Source organism: Anopheles ziemanni, chromosome X, assembly GCF_943734765.1.
Source record: "Anopheles ziemanni chromosome X, idAnoZiCoDA_A2_x.2, whole genome shotgun sequence".
NCBI classification, from domain to species: domain Eukaryota; kingdom Metazoa; phylum Arthropoda; class Insecta; order Diptera; family Culicidae; genus Anopheles; species Anopheles ziemanni.
The window spans coordinates 1,422,414-1,438,308 of NC_080707.1; the positions used below are offsets into that span (position 1 = coordinate 1,422,414).

The following is a 15,895-nucleotide window of genomic DNA, read 5'->3' on the forward strand; positions in this document are numbered from 1 at the left end:
CTACTGAGGGCGCTCTAGGCTGAGCACGGTGCGCTGCTCGAGCAGGTGGCGATGGGCCGGAAAGCCGACCTGCAGCTGGATGGCACCGAGCAGCGCGTAGTCGTCGTCGCTGGCCTCCGGTGCTTTGTGCAGCTTGATGCCGATGTCGACGATGCGCGTGCCGGCCGGGATGCGCTCGGCTGAGAGGTAGTAGTATCTGCCGGAGGGTGGAGGGAGTAGAAATGTTAGCACGCCAGAAGGACGCCGTCGTGACAGTCTCACCTGATGTTCCATCCATTGACAGAGTCAGCGAATGGAAGCTCCGGGTCGGCACCGAGTTTGAGCAGCTGGAGCGACTGCTCGGTGCTGAGGGGTACGGCACGCATCTCGTTCCACCGCTGGCCGACGTGACAGTCCGGGCCGGCGCACACCACGCGCAGACACTCCTGGCGCCGCGGGCAGTGCGCCTTGAGGATGAGCGAGAAGTCACTGGCGGTGGGGTTGCTGCGCCGGAAGGCGTAGCACACGATCAGATCGCCGGCGCACGGGAAGTCGCACGCGAACAGCCGCTTGTCGTGGTCGGCGTTGCGCAGCTTCAGACACGAGCCGCCGTCGAGCGCGTCGTCGAAGTGGTGCGTCCAGTGCGAGAGCGGATCGTTGCGGCGCTCGTACTCGAGCGGCGGTGCGTACGGAATGGTCGGCTGGAAGTTCTGGAGCGCCAGATTGAACCAGCACTGGTCGGACTGCATCCGGCCGAGCCGGTTGCTGAACTTGCCCGAGCCGAGACAGAACGCGGTGTGGAATGGGAGCTGGTTGGGGCCGCGCACGTGCAGATGGCGCCACAGCAGGTTCCAGAAGCGGTCGTTCGTCTGCAGGAACTGCACGTTCCGGTCGTCCGGCTGGAGCTGCTCCTGCTGGGGCGCCGACTCGAGCGACTCGTACGTCCAGCCGGGCGCGAACAGCGCCACCGAGAACTGAAACTCGACGACCCGCTCGAGCGGAATGTCGGTGTTCATCTGCGCCTTCTGGCTCCGCCCGAACACGTCAATCCCGACGAACACATTCAGCCGGCGCTCGCTGCAGTGGGTGCGGATGTAGCTCTCGGTACGCTCGAGATGCTGCCGGGTCCAGGCGTAGTTGAGGAAGATGCCATCGCACGCCAGAAAGAACGAGTCGTTCGCCGAGTTCAGCTCGTTCTGCCACGTCAGCCGGCCGTGCTTGGTGATGGCGTCGTACCAGATGACCAGACTGCCCGGGATCTCCTGGTGGCAGCGTTCGGTCAGCAGGCGCACAAACTCCTCGAGCAGACCGAGCTTGGCCGACTCCAGCCCGCACTCGATGTTCAGCAGCCAGCCTTCGAACTTGCACAGCTTGGCGACGCGCACCAGCGCCTCCACCACGCGCACCATGAACTCCTCCGACTGCAGGATGTCGCGCAGCAGCTGCACGTTCGCCTGCTCCACGATGACCGTGCCGATCACCTTGACGCCGTTCTTGTGCGCACAGTTCAACCACTGCAGCGTCGGGATCGTGACGAAGTTGTGGCTGAAGTAGCAGAAGATGTCGATCGCCGCCCAGTTGTAGAACCGGTAGTCCACCCACTGATCCTTGCCCTGCACGCCGTTGATGAACTTGTCGTTCAGATAGTTCCCCTTGAAGTCGTGGCACAGCAGCACCTGCGGCCGCGACTCGTTGTCCACGTACTCGACCGGCCCATCCTCGTACTCCAGCACCTGGTAGCGTTCGCCTAGGTGGCGCGACCGTGACCGGGGCGCCATCGGCTCGACCAGATTCTTCCACGGGTGGGACGTCTTGCCAAAGTCCAGCAGCGCCTGCACCGTCAGCATCGGTTGGCACATTTGCAAATCTGCACGGAGAGACATGGTGAACGAGACTAATGGACGGATGCTGCCTGACGAGTGGATACACACCCTCGTCCCAAGCGCTCGGACGATAACGCCGATATGACCTACATGAAGCTTGTTTTTTTCATTCATTTTCCCCGGCCCTGTTTGTGGCTATCGAACTCTGCATTTGGTGTCAGCTACTATCGCAGCACACAGCTGTTTCCTTTCACTTTCCTCCCTCACGCTCCAAGCTCGCTCGCTTGGATGCGTTGCTTGGATGGCCTTGCATCGGCTAACCGATACCGATTTTCTGCACAACTCCCGCCCACCCACCCCGCATGAGGAAATGATTGCACTGTGTGCAATTCTTGTTATCAAGCATCCGACGGTGCAGGAAGTTGGCGAGACGCTTTCTCACGATGCTGTGCGAGTGCTCTTCGCTTTATGTCGCGGGAAGGCTGAACGACCGATTTGAATTTGAAGAAAAATAAAACCCCTTGCAGCGGTCACGTGGCCGATGACTACAGCGTTAATCGGTGCAATGTGCGTCCAACCGCAAACCGCAACCAGTTCTGTCTTCTGGATATGCCCACTGCATACCCAGTCCCGCTGTTCCCGCGCGGGTCCAGCGAATCGCTATCGTTGGAAAGAATCCGCTCGAAACAACCTCCAACCAACAAAGGGGCACAACCTTTCGCTGAACAAATTACGTTCCTAATGTGACTGCATTAAAAATTCACATTCTGCGTTACAATAATCACACTTCTTTTCAACAAAAACGATTTCGTCATCTTTCACAAATGTATGTGCTCAATGGAGTAGAACACTCAATTTCTTTTTGTAACGCTCAAACAACTGCTTTTTTAAAAATATTTTAAACCCCACCAACGAAAGGTTTGTGGAAACAGAACGTTGACGTTGTAGACGTTGCCAACGGAACACTCACCCCCAGGTACGATAAGGGAACGACACATGCGACTGACTTTCAACACGCTGGCTAATTCCTTCAATTCGAACCAATCGGCGTATGAATTCAGTGAATTTGATTTAAAGCATATATGACCGTTTTAAAAACTACTCTTCCACACGCGCTAGCACTTACAGTTTCCATCGCAATCGCTACTGCTGGGTTCCATGGTTCACTGGTTTTTGGGGCACGATCACAGCACAGCAATGCGGCAGATACCGACCGAGTCTGCCTTTTACTGATAACACCGTGTATAACTTTCTCAGCTCCTCGCGGCGGATCTGGATAAGTTCTTTAACCAAACTCGTCCCACAGCTGTTTGGTGCCGTTTGTTGATAGTGGGTTTTGTTTTGACGGTTTGACGGCGAGGGGTGTTTATACTGCTGGGTTTTGGGTCCCAGACGGTATGTCTGGGCCGAGCACAATACCGTGTGTGTAGGAACAGGTTTTTCGTGCAGGGTAGATGCTTGCCGATCCCATTATCAACGCTGATTCCAATGGTTTCCTCTCTTGACATTATATTAGAGCGTTGGTAGCAGTACAAGGAACCGGCCGCAATCATGTACACGACGAAGAAATGGATCTACGCGAAACCGTTCGTTAACGAGCCAACGTTGGACAATTTCCAGCTAGTGGAAGAAGCCGTACCGGAGCTAGCCGATGGAGGTAAAAAGGACCGCAAAACAAGGTGGCCAGCGAGTGTGCATTAATGTCTGTCACTTCTTTTAGAGTTTATGATTCGTGCCATGTACCTGAGCGTCGATCCGTACCAGCGTATCTATATGCTGTCCGTCCCGGTCGGGAGCACCATGATCGGGGGCCAGGTTGGCCAGGTGATTGCGAGCAAGAACAGCGCGTTCCCGGTCGGCTCGTACGCCTTCGCGCAAGTTGGCTGGAGCACGATCTCCGTATGCGATCCGGCCAAGTTTGAAACGCGCAAACCGTACGTGCTGCCCGACCTGCACGGCCTGCCCCTGTCGCTTGGGGCCGGCGCACTCGGAACCGTCGGCAATACGGCGTACTTTGGGCTGCTGGAAATCTGCAATCCCCAGCCGGGCGAAACGGTGGTCGTGAGCGGTGCGGCCGGAGCGGTCGGCAGTATGGTGGGCCAGATCGCCAAGATCAAAGGGTGCCGGGTGGTCGGCATCGCCGGATCGGACGACAAATGCCGGTGGCTGCGGGAGATCGGGTTCGACGCAACCATCAACTACCGGACGGACGATATAAAGGAGGCGCTGGCGCGTGCGGCCCCGGACGGCGTCGATTGCTACTTCGACAACGTGGGCGGCCAGACGTCCGCCATCGTGAAGGGGCAGATGAAGAAGTTCGGCCGCATTTCGGTGTGCGGCACCATTTCGATGTACAACAGCGAGCCGGCGAAGGTGGTCGATCCGCAGCTGGACTTTGTCTGGAAGCAGTTGATGCAGGAGGGGTTCAGTGTGCACCGGTGGACAGATCGCTGGTTCGAGGGGGTGACGCAGAACCTGCAGTGGATTCTGGACGGCAAAATGCAGTACCGTGAAACGGTCACCGACGGATTCGAGAACATGCCCGCCGCCTTTATCGATATGCTTAAGGGGGGCAACATTGGGAAAGCGGTTGTTAAAGTTTGAACTATATACAAGCGGTGTTTGAATAACCATCGTTCCATTTCGCATTTTTTTTCCATCCGAAAAATCTCGGAAAGCCTACCAATGCTCGATTGTGGACAGGCGGGAACAGACAGCCGGAAGATAAGTCATTATCGCTACGATAAGGCTGATAATGGGGGTACCATTATTCAAATAAAATTCAACTCATCTTACTTTATCAGCTCTCGAGTGCACTAGTCTCCCAACGTGGCGGTTCAACGATTCAGTTCGCATTCGTAACATTCGAAACGATCGACCGGCACACAGCTGAGTTTGTTTACCAACAGTATCGCTCGAGCTCTTCAATCGCACACGATGAGTACGCTTTTGAACCCTTCTGTGGCCCTACCGGCAATTGAACTGTTCTGTTTCGTTTTGATTTCCGTTTTAGAAGCATCGCTAACCATTCTGACAAGACGCTTCTACAGCAGCCAGGAGGTAGCCAGAAAATGGATCTATGCCAAAACATTCCGGGGTGAGCCGACGCACGCCAACTTTCGACTGGAAACGGAACCCATTCCAGCGCTACGGGAGGGCGAGTTTCTGGCCGAGGCCGAGTACCTCTCGGTCGACCCGTACATGCGACCGTACATGCTCGCCTATCCGGAGGGTTCGCTGATGATCGGTGGCCAGGTGGCACGGGTGATCGCAAGTTCGCACCCGCGCTTTCCGATCGGGGCGACCATTTTCGGCCAGTTCGGGTGGCGTACGCACACGGTGTGCAATCCGGACCAGGTGGAGAAGGACAAGCCGTACGTGCTGCCCGACTTTGGCACTCTCCCGACCAGCCTAGGGCTCGGGCTGCTGGGGATGCCGGGCAATACGGCTTACTTCGGGCTGCGGGAGCTGTGTCAGCCCAAGCCGGGCGAAACGGTTGTGGTGAGTGGGGCGGCCGGAGCCGTCGGCAGTGCCGTGGGCCAGCTTGCCAAAATCACGGGTTGCCGCGCGGTCGGGGTGGCCGGGTCCGATGCAAAGTGCGAATGGCTGCTGAAGCTAGGATTCGACAGTGCCATCAACTACAAGCACAACAACGTGTACGCGGACCTGAAGAAGGCGGCCCCCGGTGGCATCGATTGCTACTTCGACAACGTGGGCGGGGAAATCAGCGAGGCCGTCATCAAGCAGATGAACGTAGCCGGCCGGATTGCGGTGTGCGGGGCCATCTCGAACTACAACACGTCGGTGGCGAAGGTGACCGATCCGCAGCGGCAGTTCGTGTTCAAGCAGCTGCGCATGGAAGGGTTTCTCGTGTGGCGCTGGAATGACCGTTGGATGGAGGGCATCGAGGCCAACCTGCGGCTGATACGGGAGGGTAAGCTACGGTACGAGGAAACGATCACCGAGGGATTCGATAAGATGCCCGATGCGTTCATCGATATGCTGCGCGGAGGCAACACGGGCAAAGCGGTCGTGAAGGTGTAAAAGATAGCGAACGAATGCGCGTGTGGTAGTGATGAAGCATAAACGCCAAAATGGTTAATCTCTCTCTCGACGATGTGTAAATAAAGCGAAGTTGCTCGCCACCATCAGTTGCTAGTTGGTTGTTTTCTAGTGCGTACCGCATTCCCTCAGTTTCACACATCATGGTTTCCGCCCGCAAATGGATCTATGCGAAGCGAGCGGAAGGAGAAATTCAGGAGACCAATTTCCAAACCGTAACCGAAGAGTTGCCGGCACTGCAGGACGGAGGTAAACGGAGTTTGTTTTGCTTTGTATGTTGGTTTTGCTGTTGCTTTGCATACAAACAGTTCCTCGCGGCACTATCTTGCAGATTTCTTGGTCGAAACCGAATACTTCAGCCTCGATGCGGGCCTGCGAGGGTACATGCAACTCGGCATTCTGCCGGTCGGTAGCCCCATCATTGGAACGGCGGTTGCGAAAGTGCTCCAGTCGAACCGGGCCGAGTTCCCGGCGGGTGTGTACGTGTGTGCCCGCATCGGTTGGTGCACGCATGCCATACTTAACCCCGACAAGCAAAAGGACAACCGGCCCTACCTCGTGCCCAGTCTGGAGGGACATTCGCGAGCGCTTGGCCTCGGCGCGCTGGGCCTTTCGGGTAATACGGCGTACTTCGGGTTCCTGGAGATTTGCAAACCTCGGGAGGGGGAAACGGTGGTCGTGAGTGGAGCCGCCGGTGCCGTGGGCAGCCTGGTGGGGCAGATTGCGAAGATTAAGGGTTGCCATGTGGTGGGACTCGCGGGAACGGAAGAAAAGGTGCGTTGGCTGAAGGAGATCGGCTTCGACGCGGCAATCAACTACAGAGATGCGTCGGTGCGTGAGCAGCTGGCGGCGGCGACGCCGCGCGGTATCGACTGCTACTTTGATAACGTGGGCGGCGAGCTGACCGAGATGGTTCGGGAACGCATGAATCTGTTCGGGCGCATTTCCGTGTGCGGCACGGTATCAAGCTACAATCGCGAGCAGCCGAGCCTGATAAGCGACCCACAGCGCGACTTCGTGTCGAAGCAGCTGCGTCAGGAGGGTTTCGTTGTATTCCGCTGGCTGAACCGCTGGATGGAGGGCATCACGCAGATGGCGGAGTGGATCAAGCAAGGTAAGCTCGTGGCACGCGAAACCGTCTACGAAGGGTTTGACACGGCACCTAAGTCGTTCATCAGTATGCTAAAGGGCGACAATGTCGGTAAGGCTGTGATCAAAGTACAATAAAAAGAAAAGGCGCCATGCAATATCTGATCTGGGGCTTCTACTTTGGATCAGTCTTATTTGAGCTTAACTCTTCGCCATGATTCTTCTGATAGTGACTTTTCAGCAGACACTTGTACTGAAACCGTTTCTCACACTTGCCGCACGGATAGGGCTTGTCGTTGGTGTGGATTCGCATGTGCACCCGTAGCGTGTAGGCGATGGTGAATTTTTTGTTGCATATGCTGCACACGTGTTTCCGATCGTTGCTGTGCGTTTTCATGTGTTTCCAAATTGCTCGTCTATAGGTGAAGGAAAAATTACGTTTAAAAGTTTGGTCAATCAAACCAAAAAGCAAAGCAAGGCACTTACTTATTTCGCATCAGTTTGCCGCAAACCGTACAGGGTAGTTTAGGCTCCTCGTGGTAGGATATGTGCGTTTGATAAATTCCCTGCGTTTTGCACTTCTTACCGCACACACTGCACGCTGCGTAATAGTAGTCCGTGTGCCAAAGTTTCTTGTGTCGATTAAGCAGCACGAGGCCCGTAAACGAGCTGCTGCACCCTTCATGATCACAGGCATAAGGACGAATATCTAAATGGCGAAAGAGGGAAACTGTTGGAAAATGGTGCGACTGAGCAAACATAACTATGCTTGAAGCAAATCGATCTTACTGCCATGCTCGTTGAGATGCGTTTGAAGTTTCCAGTTATCGTACTGCTTGCCACAAATGTGGCACGTGATCTTGTAGCGCTTATAGCTTTTTTTATCCCTTCCGATGGCGTTGTCCGGCGAAGGCGCTTTAACTGGTACCGGAACAGTTTCTTCACATACCGTTTGATTGTAGGATTCTACTTGCAGTTTCATTTTGTTCAGTAAAGAACGTACATCTTCTGTTATGCTATCTGCCGTGACCCATTGGGTGTCCTTGTGCTCGCTTTTCGACAATTGATGCGCTAGAAACAGCATCTTTTGAAAATAATCAATCACATCTAAAATTAGCGAGCAGCATTCACAGATAAATCCCGCGCCAGAATTCGTGTCGATCACTTTAAGTGCCCGTAGAAACTCATCTTGTCTGTGCGTTCGTTGCAGCAGCGAGTTACACTCGATGTAACATAAGCTACAATGATTCGCCTTTGCATTATTGATGGAAGCCACCTGCTGGTCATGTTGTACCCGCCCCAGCTGGTTTTCATGGGCGGTGGGTGTTTGCTCTTCGAGGAATTTGGTTATTTCCATCAGAATTTCCGGATCCGGCTCTTCCGGCACGATCCGTTCCCGCGTTGCAACCACCTGGTGCCGGCCGGTAGGTTCGACCGCTTGCTGGTCGGCAGCCTGCTGACTTTCGCTGCGAAACAGCTCCGTACCGATCTCCAATGATCCTTCCAGACACTGCTCGCTGTCTGTTACGATGCTGGAGTACAAGTAGTCCACTTGCTGCTTGTGCCGAACGATGAAATTTTCGCACTCCTTCAGCATCAGCTGATTGGCATTTGTCGCCCAGTCGCCCAGCTCCAGGATGACGAAATCTTCCATTAGCAGGCGGTTTGTTTTGAAGCAGGCATTGCGAAACTCCGTCGTCATGAAGAGCAGCGAGGCGCAATTTTTGCAAATTTTGGTAAGGTTGTCCTGCTTGGTGACCTACAACAACCGGCGAACACCGATTAGGTTTAGCGGCTAACGTAAACTCGCAAGGCGATACTTACACGTATCGATGTGCATTCGAATATCTGATGGGCAATGCTGTACTCCTTGTCGGAGAATATGCATTCCAGGAAATTGTCCTCGCACACTCGCATACACAAGCGGCACTGGTTGGGATCGTTGATCGCGTTCCTGCAGTTCGGGAATTCCATTTTCCGCGAGATGCATGCACGAAATAAGGTTAGGTTTCAAGGATGCCTGGATACAGTATCATTTCCAGCGGGGGTTTCGTGTTTTGCACGAAAAACTTCCTTCCGTGATTGCGCATGATCCTGTGCCAAAAGAAATGTTGAAACAACAATATGAACTGTAGATACATTGTTGTTTGGACCGCAGGCGGAGGCAGTCAATCTGCTTCCATACTTACAATGCTTTCACGCCGTTTCTACTTCGTTCTGAGTGAATTCGAGCTTATTTACACTTGAGAAAAGCCGGTACTGTTAAAAGAAGAGGCACTGGAGGAATTCAACGGAATATTTTGTTTCTTTTATAGCCAGGTATATGGGCTAGCGGTTCCGTGTACCATGTTGTACATTGCGAACGATGCTACTAAACATCATCGAACTGTCAAACAGCTTTCGATGTCGAACGGGGTTCACTCGCGTGAACTTGAATCAAGGTGACTATAGTAATCTCTTCAAATCGAACCTTTTACAATCGAAAGCCTTCACTATTTGATGAATAAGTACTGGTGGATTTCAGCGGAATATTTTGTATTTTTATATAGCTTATATGAGCAAGCGGTACTGTTGAAATGGCAGTTTATTGTGAACTACGAAATATCATCGAACTGTCAAATCGCCTTCTATACCGTACTGTCAAACAGATGTCGATGTCGAACTGTCATGACATTCATTACCATGGTCAGTCGTAATAAAAGATAAAATAAATTAGATATTCGAGAAAAGTGAGCTACAAAATGTTATTGCATCAAACAAAAGAAGCCGGTTCGAAAGTGCATCGATTTTTACGGAACAGAAGTACGATTGGTTTCATGTTTCGTAAACAAACAAGTGGGGTTGTTCCGGTACCCTCCCAATTCCGAATCCGAGTTGTTTCTTCCACCACTCACTGCGCAGGTTTGCAAAACAAACCTGGATCAGCTGCTTCGAAGCCTGCAACGTTGTTGTGAACGTTCCATCACACGGGAAACATGAGTAAATCGATCGAGAACGAGGAAATCGTGCAGGCTATTCTAATAGCCGATTCTTACAATGACAACTTTCTTCCATTTACGAGCGCGTGCCCGTTGGTAAGTTTGCGATGCGGATTTTCCACTGTTTGCGACTGTTGTGTGGGTTTTCCTGGGTTCTTCGGTAGGCGCTGCTGCCGCTGGTCAATGTGCCGCTGATCGAGTACACGCTCGAGGTGCTGAATCGGCATGGCGTGGAGGAAGTGATCGTGTTTTGCAGCAACCAGAGCAACGAAGTCAAACGATTCATCCATCAACGGCAGGCGGAAAAGTGCACCTGGTCGATGAACATGATCATCACGACCATCAGCTCGGAGTCGTGCCGGTGTTTGGGCGAGGCGCTCCGCGATCTGGAGGCGCGCCACATCATTCGGGGCAATGTGATCCTGCTGGGCGTGGACAGCGTCACCAACGCGAACCTGACGTCGCTGCTCGAGGAGCACAAGCGCCTGTTGAAGCTCGATCGCGGTGCGGCGATGACGGTGGTGTACAAGGACACCGTGCAGGGGCTGCGCACCGGCAACGAGGTAATGATCGTGACGGACAGCTCGACTCGCCGGTTGCTCTACCACCAGCGGTTAACGCAGCAGCAGCAGCAGAGGGAGCGCAACTTCGAGCTACCGCTGGAGCTGTTCGTTGCAAACCGAAACGTGACCGTGAGCCATGGATTGCTCGATCCGCAGATCGCCATCTGTAGCCACGCCGCGTTGCCTTTGTTCGCGGACAACTTCGATTTTCTTTCGCGCGACGACTTCGTGAACGGAGTGCTTATTAACGAGGAGATTCTCAACAGCCGCATCTACGTGGCCAAGCTGGGCCGGGAGGAGTACGCGATGCGGGTAAGCAACTGGCAGACGTACCACATGGTTTCGCTGGACGTGATGAACCGCTGGGTGTACCCGCTAGTGCCGGACATGGCCATCAGTCAGGTGTGTCCGTACTATAAGTACTATCGCAACAACATCTATCGCCATCGCAACGTCGGGCTGAGCCGGTCCTGCGAGCTGGACGGCGATCTGGTGGTGGCCGAGAACAGTACGATCGAGGAGGACACTTCTATTCGCCAGTCGGTCGTCGGTCGTGGCTGTAAGATTGGGCGTAAGTGTCGCATCAGGAACAGCTTCCTCTTCGACGGTGCCACTGTCGGTGATAACTGCGTGCTCGATCATTGCGTCATCGCCAGCGGCGCTTCGGTGGGCGCCGGCTGTCACATCAGTGATGGCGCGGTGCTAGGCGAGCGAGTGGAGCTACCGGGCGGCATGACCGTGGCAAAGGTTCTGATCCAGGCGGACAAACCAGACGACGAGTGGGGAGGTGCGTCGCAGAAGCTGGCAGAGCGGGCGTACACGGTACCGGAAGAGCAGCCAGACGAGGACGAGGACGAGGACGAAGACGTCGAGGTGCGCGAAATGTTCAATCAACCACTTCCGATCGCTCCGCTGCGCTCGGTGTACTCCCCGTCCATCTACCAGCTGTCGGATGATGAAGGGCCGAGCGGGGCACCGAGCCCGGTGCAGGAGGACTCCAGCATCTTTCTCTCGGAGGTGGTCGAATCGCTCAAGCGCGGCCTGGCCGAGCAGACCAACGCCGAGTACCTGATACTGGAGATCAACTCGTCCCGCTACGCGTACAACATGTCGCTCGGCGAGGTGAACTTCTACATGGTGAAAGCGATCCTGCAGATCCTGGTCGTGCAGGAGGGTGTGGCGACGAACGCGGTCGGCACGCTGCGCAAGCTGCTGGCGTACTTTGGCATCGTGTTCCACAACTACATCCGCGACAAGGACGCCATGCTCGACTGCCTGAAGGCGTTCGAAGAGATGTGCCAGTCGAACGAAATCATACGCGCGAAAATCGTACAGCTGCTCCATTTCCTCTACGAGGGCGATCTGGTGAGCGAGGAGGTCATCATCCGCTGGTACGATGGCGTCGAGGACGAGACGCTCAAGAGCACGCTCGCTAAGTTTGTGCAATGGCTCAACGAGTCCAGCGATGACGAAAGCGACGACGAGGATTAGGAAGATTACGCGTCCGCACACCTTCCGCTGAAGGATCTAGCTTTCGGTACAAATAAATTCATCCACCTCCGTGTACTGTTTTCCCGCCCAAAATTCGCTGATGGGTCTATCGACTTACGTTTTTTTTTATTATTCTTTATTTATACTCTATTTATACAGTGGCACCCCCTCGATGTACGTACCGAAAAAATGGAATAAGTCCAGCCCGGAATCGGAACCCGTTCCCGCTTGGACGTGTCGAGCGCTGTCTGTTTCCGTTCCAGCTGCCTACTAAACGTTATACTATCTCTCTATCTTGAACTTAAACTACTGACTTATGGTGTGGTGGTTGTGTTGGAGTGCGGTTGTATGGTATCGACTCTGGAATTCGTTGACGAATAAGCGTTATATAAAATGTCTCTCTATTTCCCCATCCTCCATCTCAAACGAGCTAAGCGTGTTGATGTACGGCGTCCTTCGGTCGCCCTCTTTAAGCTATTAGACGGAGTATGAAACTGATGGCATTCACTGTGCGTTGCACTTTGGCGTGAACGAAGCTTTTATAAAAAAAAAAAACAACAGTTCGTTGTAGAAAACGGTCTCCCGCAAGCCTCCTCAAACGTGGTTTGCAAACGTTCTTCTCCTTACAACAATTTGCGGATGCGGATGTCTGATGATGGCGAGTATTTTTCACGCGCAATCCAATTGTGGGCGCGCACAAACTAAGCAAAAGAACTTAACATCACATGGCCACCCCTTTGCGGTTTGGTAGAACTTAGCGGTATCGTTCAAATGCAGCTGATGGTGGGTCAAAAGCAGTGTCGTCGGTTGAAGGACGGTTTGTGGCCGCGCGGTTTTTTTTTCTCTCTGCTAACCCTACGAGGACGGAAGAAAACAAAACAACCAAACCAGAGTGTATCGAAGGACGTACGATCGAGGGGCCACTGGGTGGTGCATTAATCTCGCATTACGCATTAATCTCGCACACCTAAACCTAGAATCCAACCGTAACCTAGAATTATACAGTACGTTCGCCGTCCGCTCGCGTCATTCGCTCGTAAAAATTTCTTCTTAATATTGCACCTAAGTGTACGTGTGTGTGTGTCGGTGTGTGTATGAATGTAAATGACTGTTGTGTCCTCGCGCACATGTGATTGGTCTGGAGCATCCGTTACAGGCTGCCGATGTCGTTGAAGCGCTTCAGTTTCTCCGGGAAGTTGTCCTTGAAGAGCACCGGATCGGCGCGGAACTCGACCGTGCGGAGCGGCATCGTGCCGTAGATCTCGGCGAACCGGTTGATGCAGGCGGACCGCTCGGTCATGTGGTTGAGGTCGGCCGACAGCATCTCGTTGTTGGTGCACTCGGGGCACTTGAACTTCTTGCGCGGCGCCACCTTGATCGGCGGCTTCTTCGTGACGTTGCTGACGAGAAAGTTCATCGCGATGTCCTCGCAGTTCATGTGCTCGTCCACCCACTCCTTGATGTTGCCCGGCATCGCGTTCGTGTACAGGTAGCTCCAGTACTTGTGGTGGAAGGCGGCCCCGGTCAGCACCATCGAGATCTGGTTGGTCCACTCGGACTCGTACCGCCACCGGCCGGTCGCGTTGTCCCAGACGTGCGTCCGGCTCGGGAAGCCGACGATCCGGTCCGGGAACTCGCGCCACACCTCGTAGCCGAAGTCGAGCTCGTCGGCGGTCAGCATCACGATGTCGTCGTCGATCGTGAGGATGGCCTCGGTTTCGATCTCCTCGTACGGGTAGAACCGGTTCGACAGCCGGTTCGCCGACGTCTGGATGATTTTGAGCGGCTTGCCCACCTTGGGAAAGAGCGACGGGTGCGGTGGCGCCTTCCGCTGGTTGTTCCACACGACCAGTATCTTCTGCAGCGACGGCACGGTCGCCAGCTTCTGGATGAGTATGTACAGGCTCTCGATGCGATCGTACGTGAGGATGACGGCGGTGAAACCGTGCGCCTTCGGCGCGATAAGCGGCAGGAAGAGCGGGTTGTGCGTCGCCTGCCGCTCCGGCGCCACGTTCCAGTGCAGGTACGTCCGGCTCCGGTGGGGAAAGATGCGATCGTTCAGCTGATCGAGCGCGGTTAGCACGATGCGCTCGAGCGACGAAAAGTATCGCTCGTAGACGAGCCGCACCTGCGCCTGCATCTCGTGCACCCGCTGCGCCGACACGGAGCGCAGCACCGGCACGACCGTGTGCAGGGCGCTCTCGTAGATGCGCAGCGAAAGCAGCTCCCAGTCGAGCACGTCGCTGAACGGCAATATCAGATTGTCCGCCATGATGACCGGAATGCAGCCAGCCGCCATCGCTTCCAGCAGCGTGGGCTGGGCGAGTCGGACGCCTCGCGCTATCAAGCAGAAGGTCCCGCTCGCCAGCACGGACGGATACTCGTACTCGTTGCCCTGCGGGAAGTTGCACCGGATGTCCTTCTGCTCGGGCGTTTCGCCAGCGACCAGCGACGGCTGCCGCTGCCCGTCGAACGCTTCGTCGGCCGACTTTGCCGTAGACGTCGGGCAGCGCTGCAGCAGCAGTATATCGTTCGGGTAGTCGTAGGTGAGCTCCTGCAGGATGCGAAACTGGCGCGGGAAAATGTTGAGCTGTGCCGACACGAGCAGCACGGTGCGCTCCGGCGGCTTCCGTGGTCGGCTCTGCTCCTGCACCGGGCTGTACATCGGTATGGCAAGGTCGAAGTCCGACCGAAACGTCCAGCTGTCGAAGCCGGCCCCCACGATTATGGCACGGTCCGTGTTCACATCGAGCACCGTGTTGTAGTCCGGCTTGGAGCCGGCGATGAAGTTGAAGATGAGATGATTCTCCCCGTTCTCCCAGCTGAAAACGGAGCAGCGAGTGAAACAGAGGACGTTAACCATCGGCATGAACCAAGGAGTGTGTGTTACTTACTATGGTAGCGATGCGAGGGCTTTGCCCACCAGCGTCGTATCGATGCGGTTTTGATTGAGTGTGTCCAGCGTCGGCATGAAAAGGCATGCCTCGTTCGGATTGGACGTGTAGTACGGACTGTTGACGATGGTTTTGAGGATCGTGTGAAACTCTTTTGATAGCTGAAACGCGGCCCGCTTGCTGTCCGCGTCCACGTACTCCTTCAGCGGGTAGACGTAGATCGAGATGCGCTCCTGGCTGCCGTCCGCGCCGCCAAACCCGCTGGCCACCGACCGCTGCCCACAGCGGTACACGTTGAAGCAGTCCCAGTACGAGCAGTTCCGGTTGCGCGCCCGCGCCAGCTCCGCCTCCTTGTCGAGCACCACCTGCGGGATGTCGGCCAGGTCGAGCGACAGCCGTTCGCCGCCCGCCTCGCCGCCGGTGCCGCCGCCGAACCAGAGCGCCAGCAGCAAGAGCGCCAGCACGAACCCTATCACATACCGATTCACGTCCAGCAGCTTCATCGACGACGGTGGCGGCGGTTTTATGGCACTGTATTTCACTGGGAGCGTCATGATTGCGCCCGATTGCTGCGTTCCATGCACCACTGGTGGTTCGCCACTCGTGACTCGGCTTACATATTCGCGGCCGGGTTTGATCGAACGGAGAAACAGGTCGCCGTTTTTCGCTACGCTACGCCTGCAGAATGGTAAACGAAACGCAATGCTGAAATGGTACGGGAGACGACTGCACCGAAGGGACAGGGGGGCACGAACGTCACAACACACACTGTTCGTCGACGAGCGCATCATCGCAGCTGTCAGTGGGTGCTACGTGGGCGCCGTCTGGCGCTGGGAAACGAAAACAAACGTCCAACAACAAACAAACTGTCCGCACGTGCACTTGAACCAACCGTTGCGTTCGTTCTAGCGGAACGAAAATGTTATCGTTTTCTTTTACATTTATTTGTTTCCATTACAACATTCTTTGCTTGTTTTATTATCGCCTTATTTAGCTAACGAATCGACCACGCTGGA

The 15,895-nt window shown here is 54.8% G+C and overlaps 7 protein-coding genes across 8 annotated transcripts; 4 read left to right on the plus strand and 3 right to left on the minus strand.

Annotated features, from left to right (window-relative positions):
• LOC131290456 (cytosolic endo-beta-N-acetylglucosaminidase) lies at positions 1-2,962 on the minus strand. Its single transcript, XM_058319605.1, has 3 exons — positions 2,929-2,962; positions 262-1,846; positions 1-196 (listed from the first exon to the last, which is right to left on the minus strand). Exons 1-3 carry the CDS (start codon positions 2,960-2,962, stop codon positions 1-3), a joined length of 1,815 nt encoding a protein of 604 aa, XP_058175588.1.
• Positions 2,963-3,299: 337 nt separating this feature from the next.
• LOC131290712 (prostaglandin reductase 1-like) lies at positions 3,300-4,414 on the plus strand. The gene is made up of 2 exons (XM_058319877.1): positions 3,300-3,459; positions 3,523-4,414. The coding sequence occupies exons 1-2, from the start codon at positions 3,354-3,356 to the stop codon at positions 4,404-4,406; spliced, it is 990 nt and encodes a 329-aa protein (XP_058175860.1). The 5' UTR covers positions 3,300-3,353; the 3' UTR covers positions 4,407-4,414.
• A 325-nt stretch (positions 4,415-4,739) lies between these two features.
• Positions 4,740-5,947, plus strand: LOC131290457 (prostaglandin reductase 1-like). The gene is made up of 2 exons (XM_058319606.1): positions 4,740-4,743; positions 4,816-5,947. Exons 1-2 carry the CDS (start codon positions 4,740-4,742, stop codon positions 5,844-5,846), a joined length of 1,035 nt encoding a protein of 344 aa, XP_058175589.1. The 3' UTR covers positions 5,847-5,947.
• On the plus strand, positions 5,927-7,091 carry LOC131290458 (prostaglandin reductase 1-like). The gene is made up of 2 exons (XM_058319607.1): positions 5,927-6,113; positions 6,196-7,091. The coding sequence occupies exons 1-2, from the start codon at positions 6,008-6,010 to the stop codon at positions 7,089-7,091; spliced, it is 1,002 nt and encodes a 333-aa protein (XP_058175590.1). The 5' UTR covers positions 5,927-6,007.
• Positions 7,092-7,128: 37 nt separating this feature from the next.
• On the minus strand, positions 7,129-9,041 carry LOC131290460 (fez family zinc finger protein 2-like). The gene is made up of 5 exons (XM_058319609.1): positions 8,778-9,041; positions 8,196-8,712; positions 7,743-7,868; positions 7,440-7,662; positions 7,129-7,369 (listed from the first exon to the last, which is right to left on the minus strand). The coding sequence occupies exons 1-5, from the start codon at positions 8,925-8,927 to the stop codon at positions 7,129-7,131; spliced, it is 1,257 nt and encodes a 418-aa protein (XP_058175592.1). The 5' UTR covers positions 8,928-9,041.
• Positions 9,042-9,888: 847 nt separating this feature from the next.
• Positions 9,889-12,068, plus strand: LOC131290756 (translation initiation factor eIF-2B subunit epsilon-like). The gene is made up of 2 exons (XM_058319930.1): positions 9,889-10,027; positions 10,096-12,068. Exons 1-2 carry the CDS (start codon positions 9,929-9,931, stop codon positions 11,983-11,985), a joined length of 1,989 nt encoding a protein of 662 aa, XP_058175913.1. The 5' UTR covers positions 9,889-9,928; the 3' UTR covers positions 11,986-12,068.
• Positions 12,069-13,135: 1,067 nt separating this feature from the next.
• LOC131290738 (exostosin-2) lies at positions 13,136-15,537 on the minus strand. Of its 2 annotated transcripts, XM_058319908.1 has the most exons (4): positions 15,159-15,537; positions 14,880-15,116; positions 14,480-14,807; positions 13,136-14,407 (listed from the first exon to the last, which is right to left on the minus strand). In XM_058319908.1, the coding sequence occupies exons 1-4, from the start codon at positions 15,431-15,433 to the stop codon at positions 13,136-13,138; spliced, it is 2,112 nt and encodes a 703-aa protein (XP_058175891.1). In that variant the 5' UTR covers positions 15,434-15,537. The 2 variants fall into 2 exon arrangements, with proteins under 2 accessions (XP_058175891.1, XP_058175890.1); XM_058319907.1 differs by having other exon boundaries at positions 13,136-14,807; positions 14,880-15,537.
• Between the last annotated feature and the right edge of the window lie 358 nt (positions 15,538-15,895).

Coding starts and splice junctions, on each gene's coding strand:
- LOC131290456 (XM_058319605.1), bottom strand. CDS start 2,962: ATGGAACCCAGCAGTAGCGATTGCGATGGAAACT. Junction 1,847..2,928: donor TAGCGATTGCGATGGAAACT/GTAAGTGCTAGC, acceptor CTCTCCGTGCAG/ATTTGCAAATGTGCCAACCG. Junction 197..261: donor GTCAATGGATGGAACATCAG/GTGAGACTGTCA, acceptor ACCCTCCGGCAG/ATACTACTACCTCTCAGCCG.
- LOC131290756 (XM_058319930.1), top strand. CDS start 9,929: ATGAGTAAATCGATCGAGAACGAGGAAATCGTGCAGGCTATTCTAATA. Junction 10,028..10,095: donor TTACGAGCGCGTGCCCGTTG/GTAAGTTTGCGA, acceptor GTTCTTCGGTAG/GCGCTGCTGCCGCTGGTCAA.
- LOC131290458 (XM_058319607.1), top strand. CDS start 6,008: ATGGTTTCCGCCCGCAAATGGATCTATGCGAAGCGAGCGGAAGGAGAA. Junction 6,114..6,195: donor GCCGGCACTGCAGGACGGAG/GTAAACGGAGTT, acceptor ACTATCTTGCAG/ATTTCTTGGTCGAAACCGAA.
- LOC131290460 (XM_058319609.1), bottom strand. CDS start 8,927: ATGGAATTCCCGAACTGCAGGAACGCGATCAACGATCCCAACCAGTGC. Junction 7,869..8,195: donor TAATGCAAAGGCGAATCATT/GTAGCTTATGTT, acceptor TACCAGTTAAAG/CGCCTTCGCCGGACAACGCC. Junction 7,370..7,439: donor GGCAAACTGATGCGAAATAA/GTAAGTGCCTTG, acceptor CTTCACCTATAG/ACGAGCAATTTGGAAACACA.
- LOC131290712 (XM_058319877.1), top strand. CDS start 3,354: ATGTACACGACGAAGAAATGGATCTACGCGAAACCGTTCGTTAACGAG. Junction 3,460..3,522: donor ACCGGAGCTAGCCGATGGAG/GTAAAAAGGACC, acceptor CACTTCTTTTAG/AGTTTATGATTCGTGCCATG.
- LOC131290738 (XM_058319907.1), bottom strand. CDS start 15,433: ATGACGCTCCCAGTGAAATACAGTGCCATAAAACCGCCGCCACCGTCG. Junction 14,808..14,879: donor GCCCTCGCATCGCTACCATA/GTAAGTAACACA, acceptor CTCCGTTTTCAG/CTGGGAGAACGGGGAGAATC.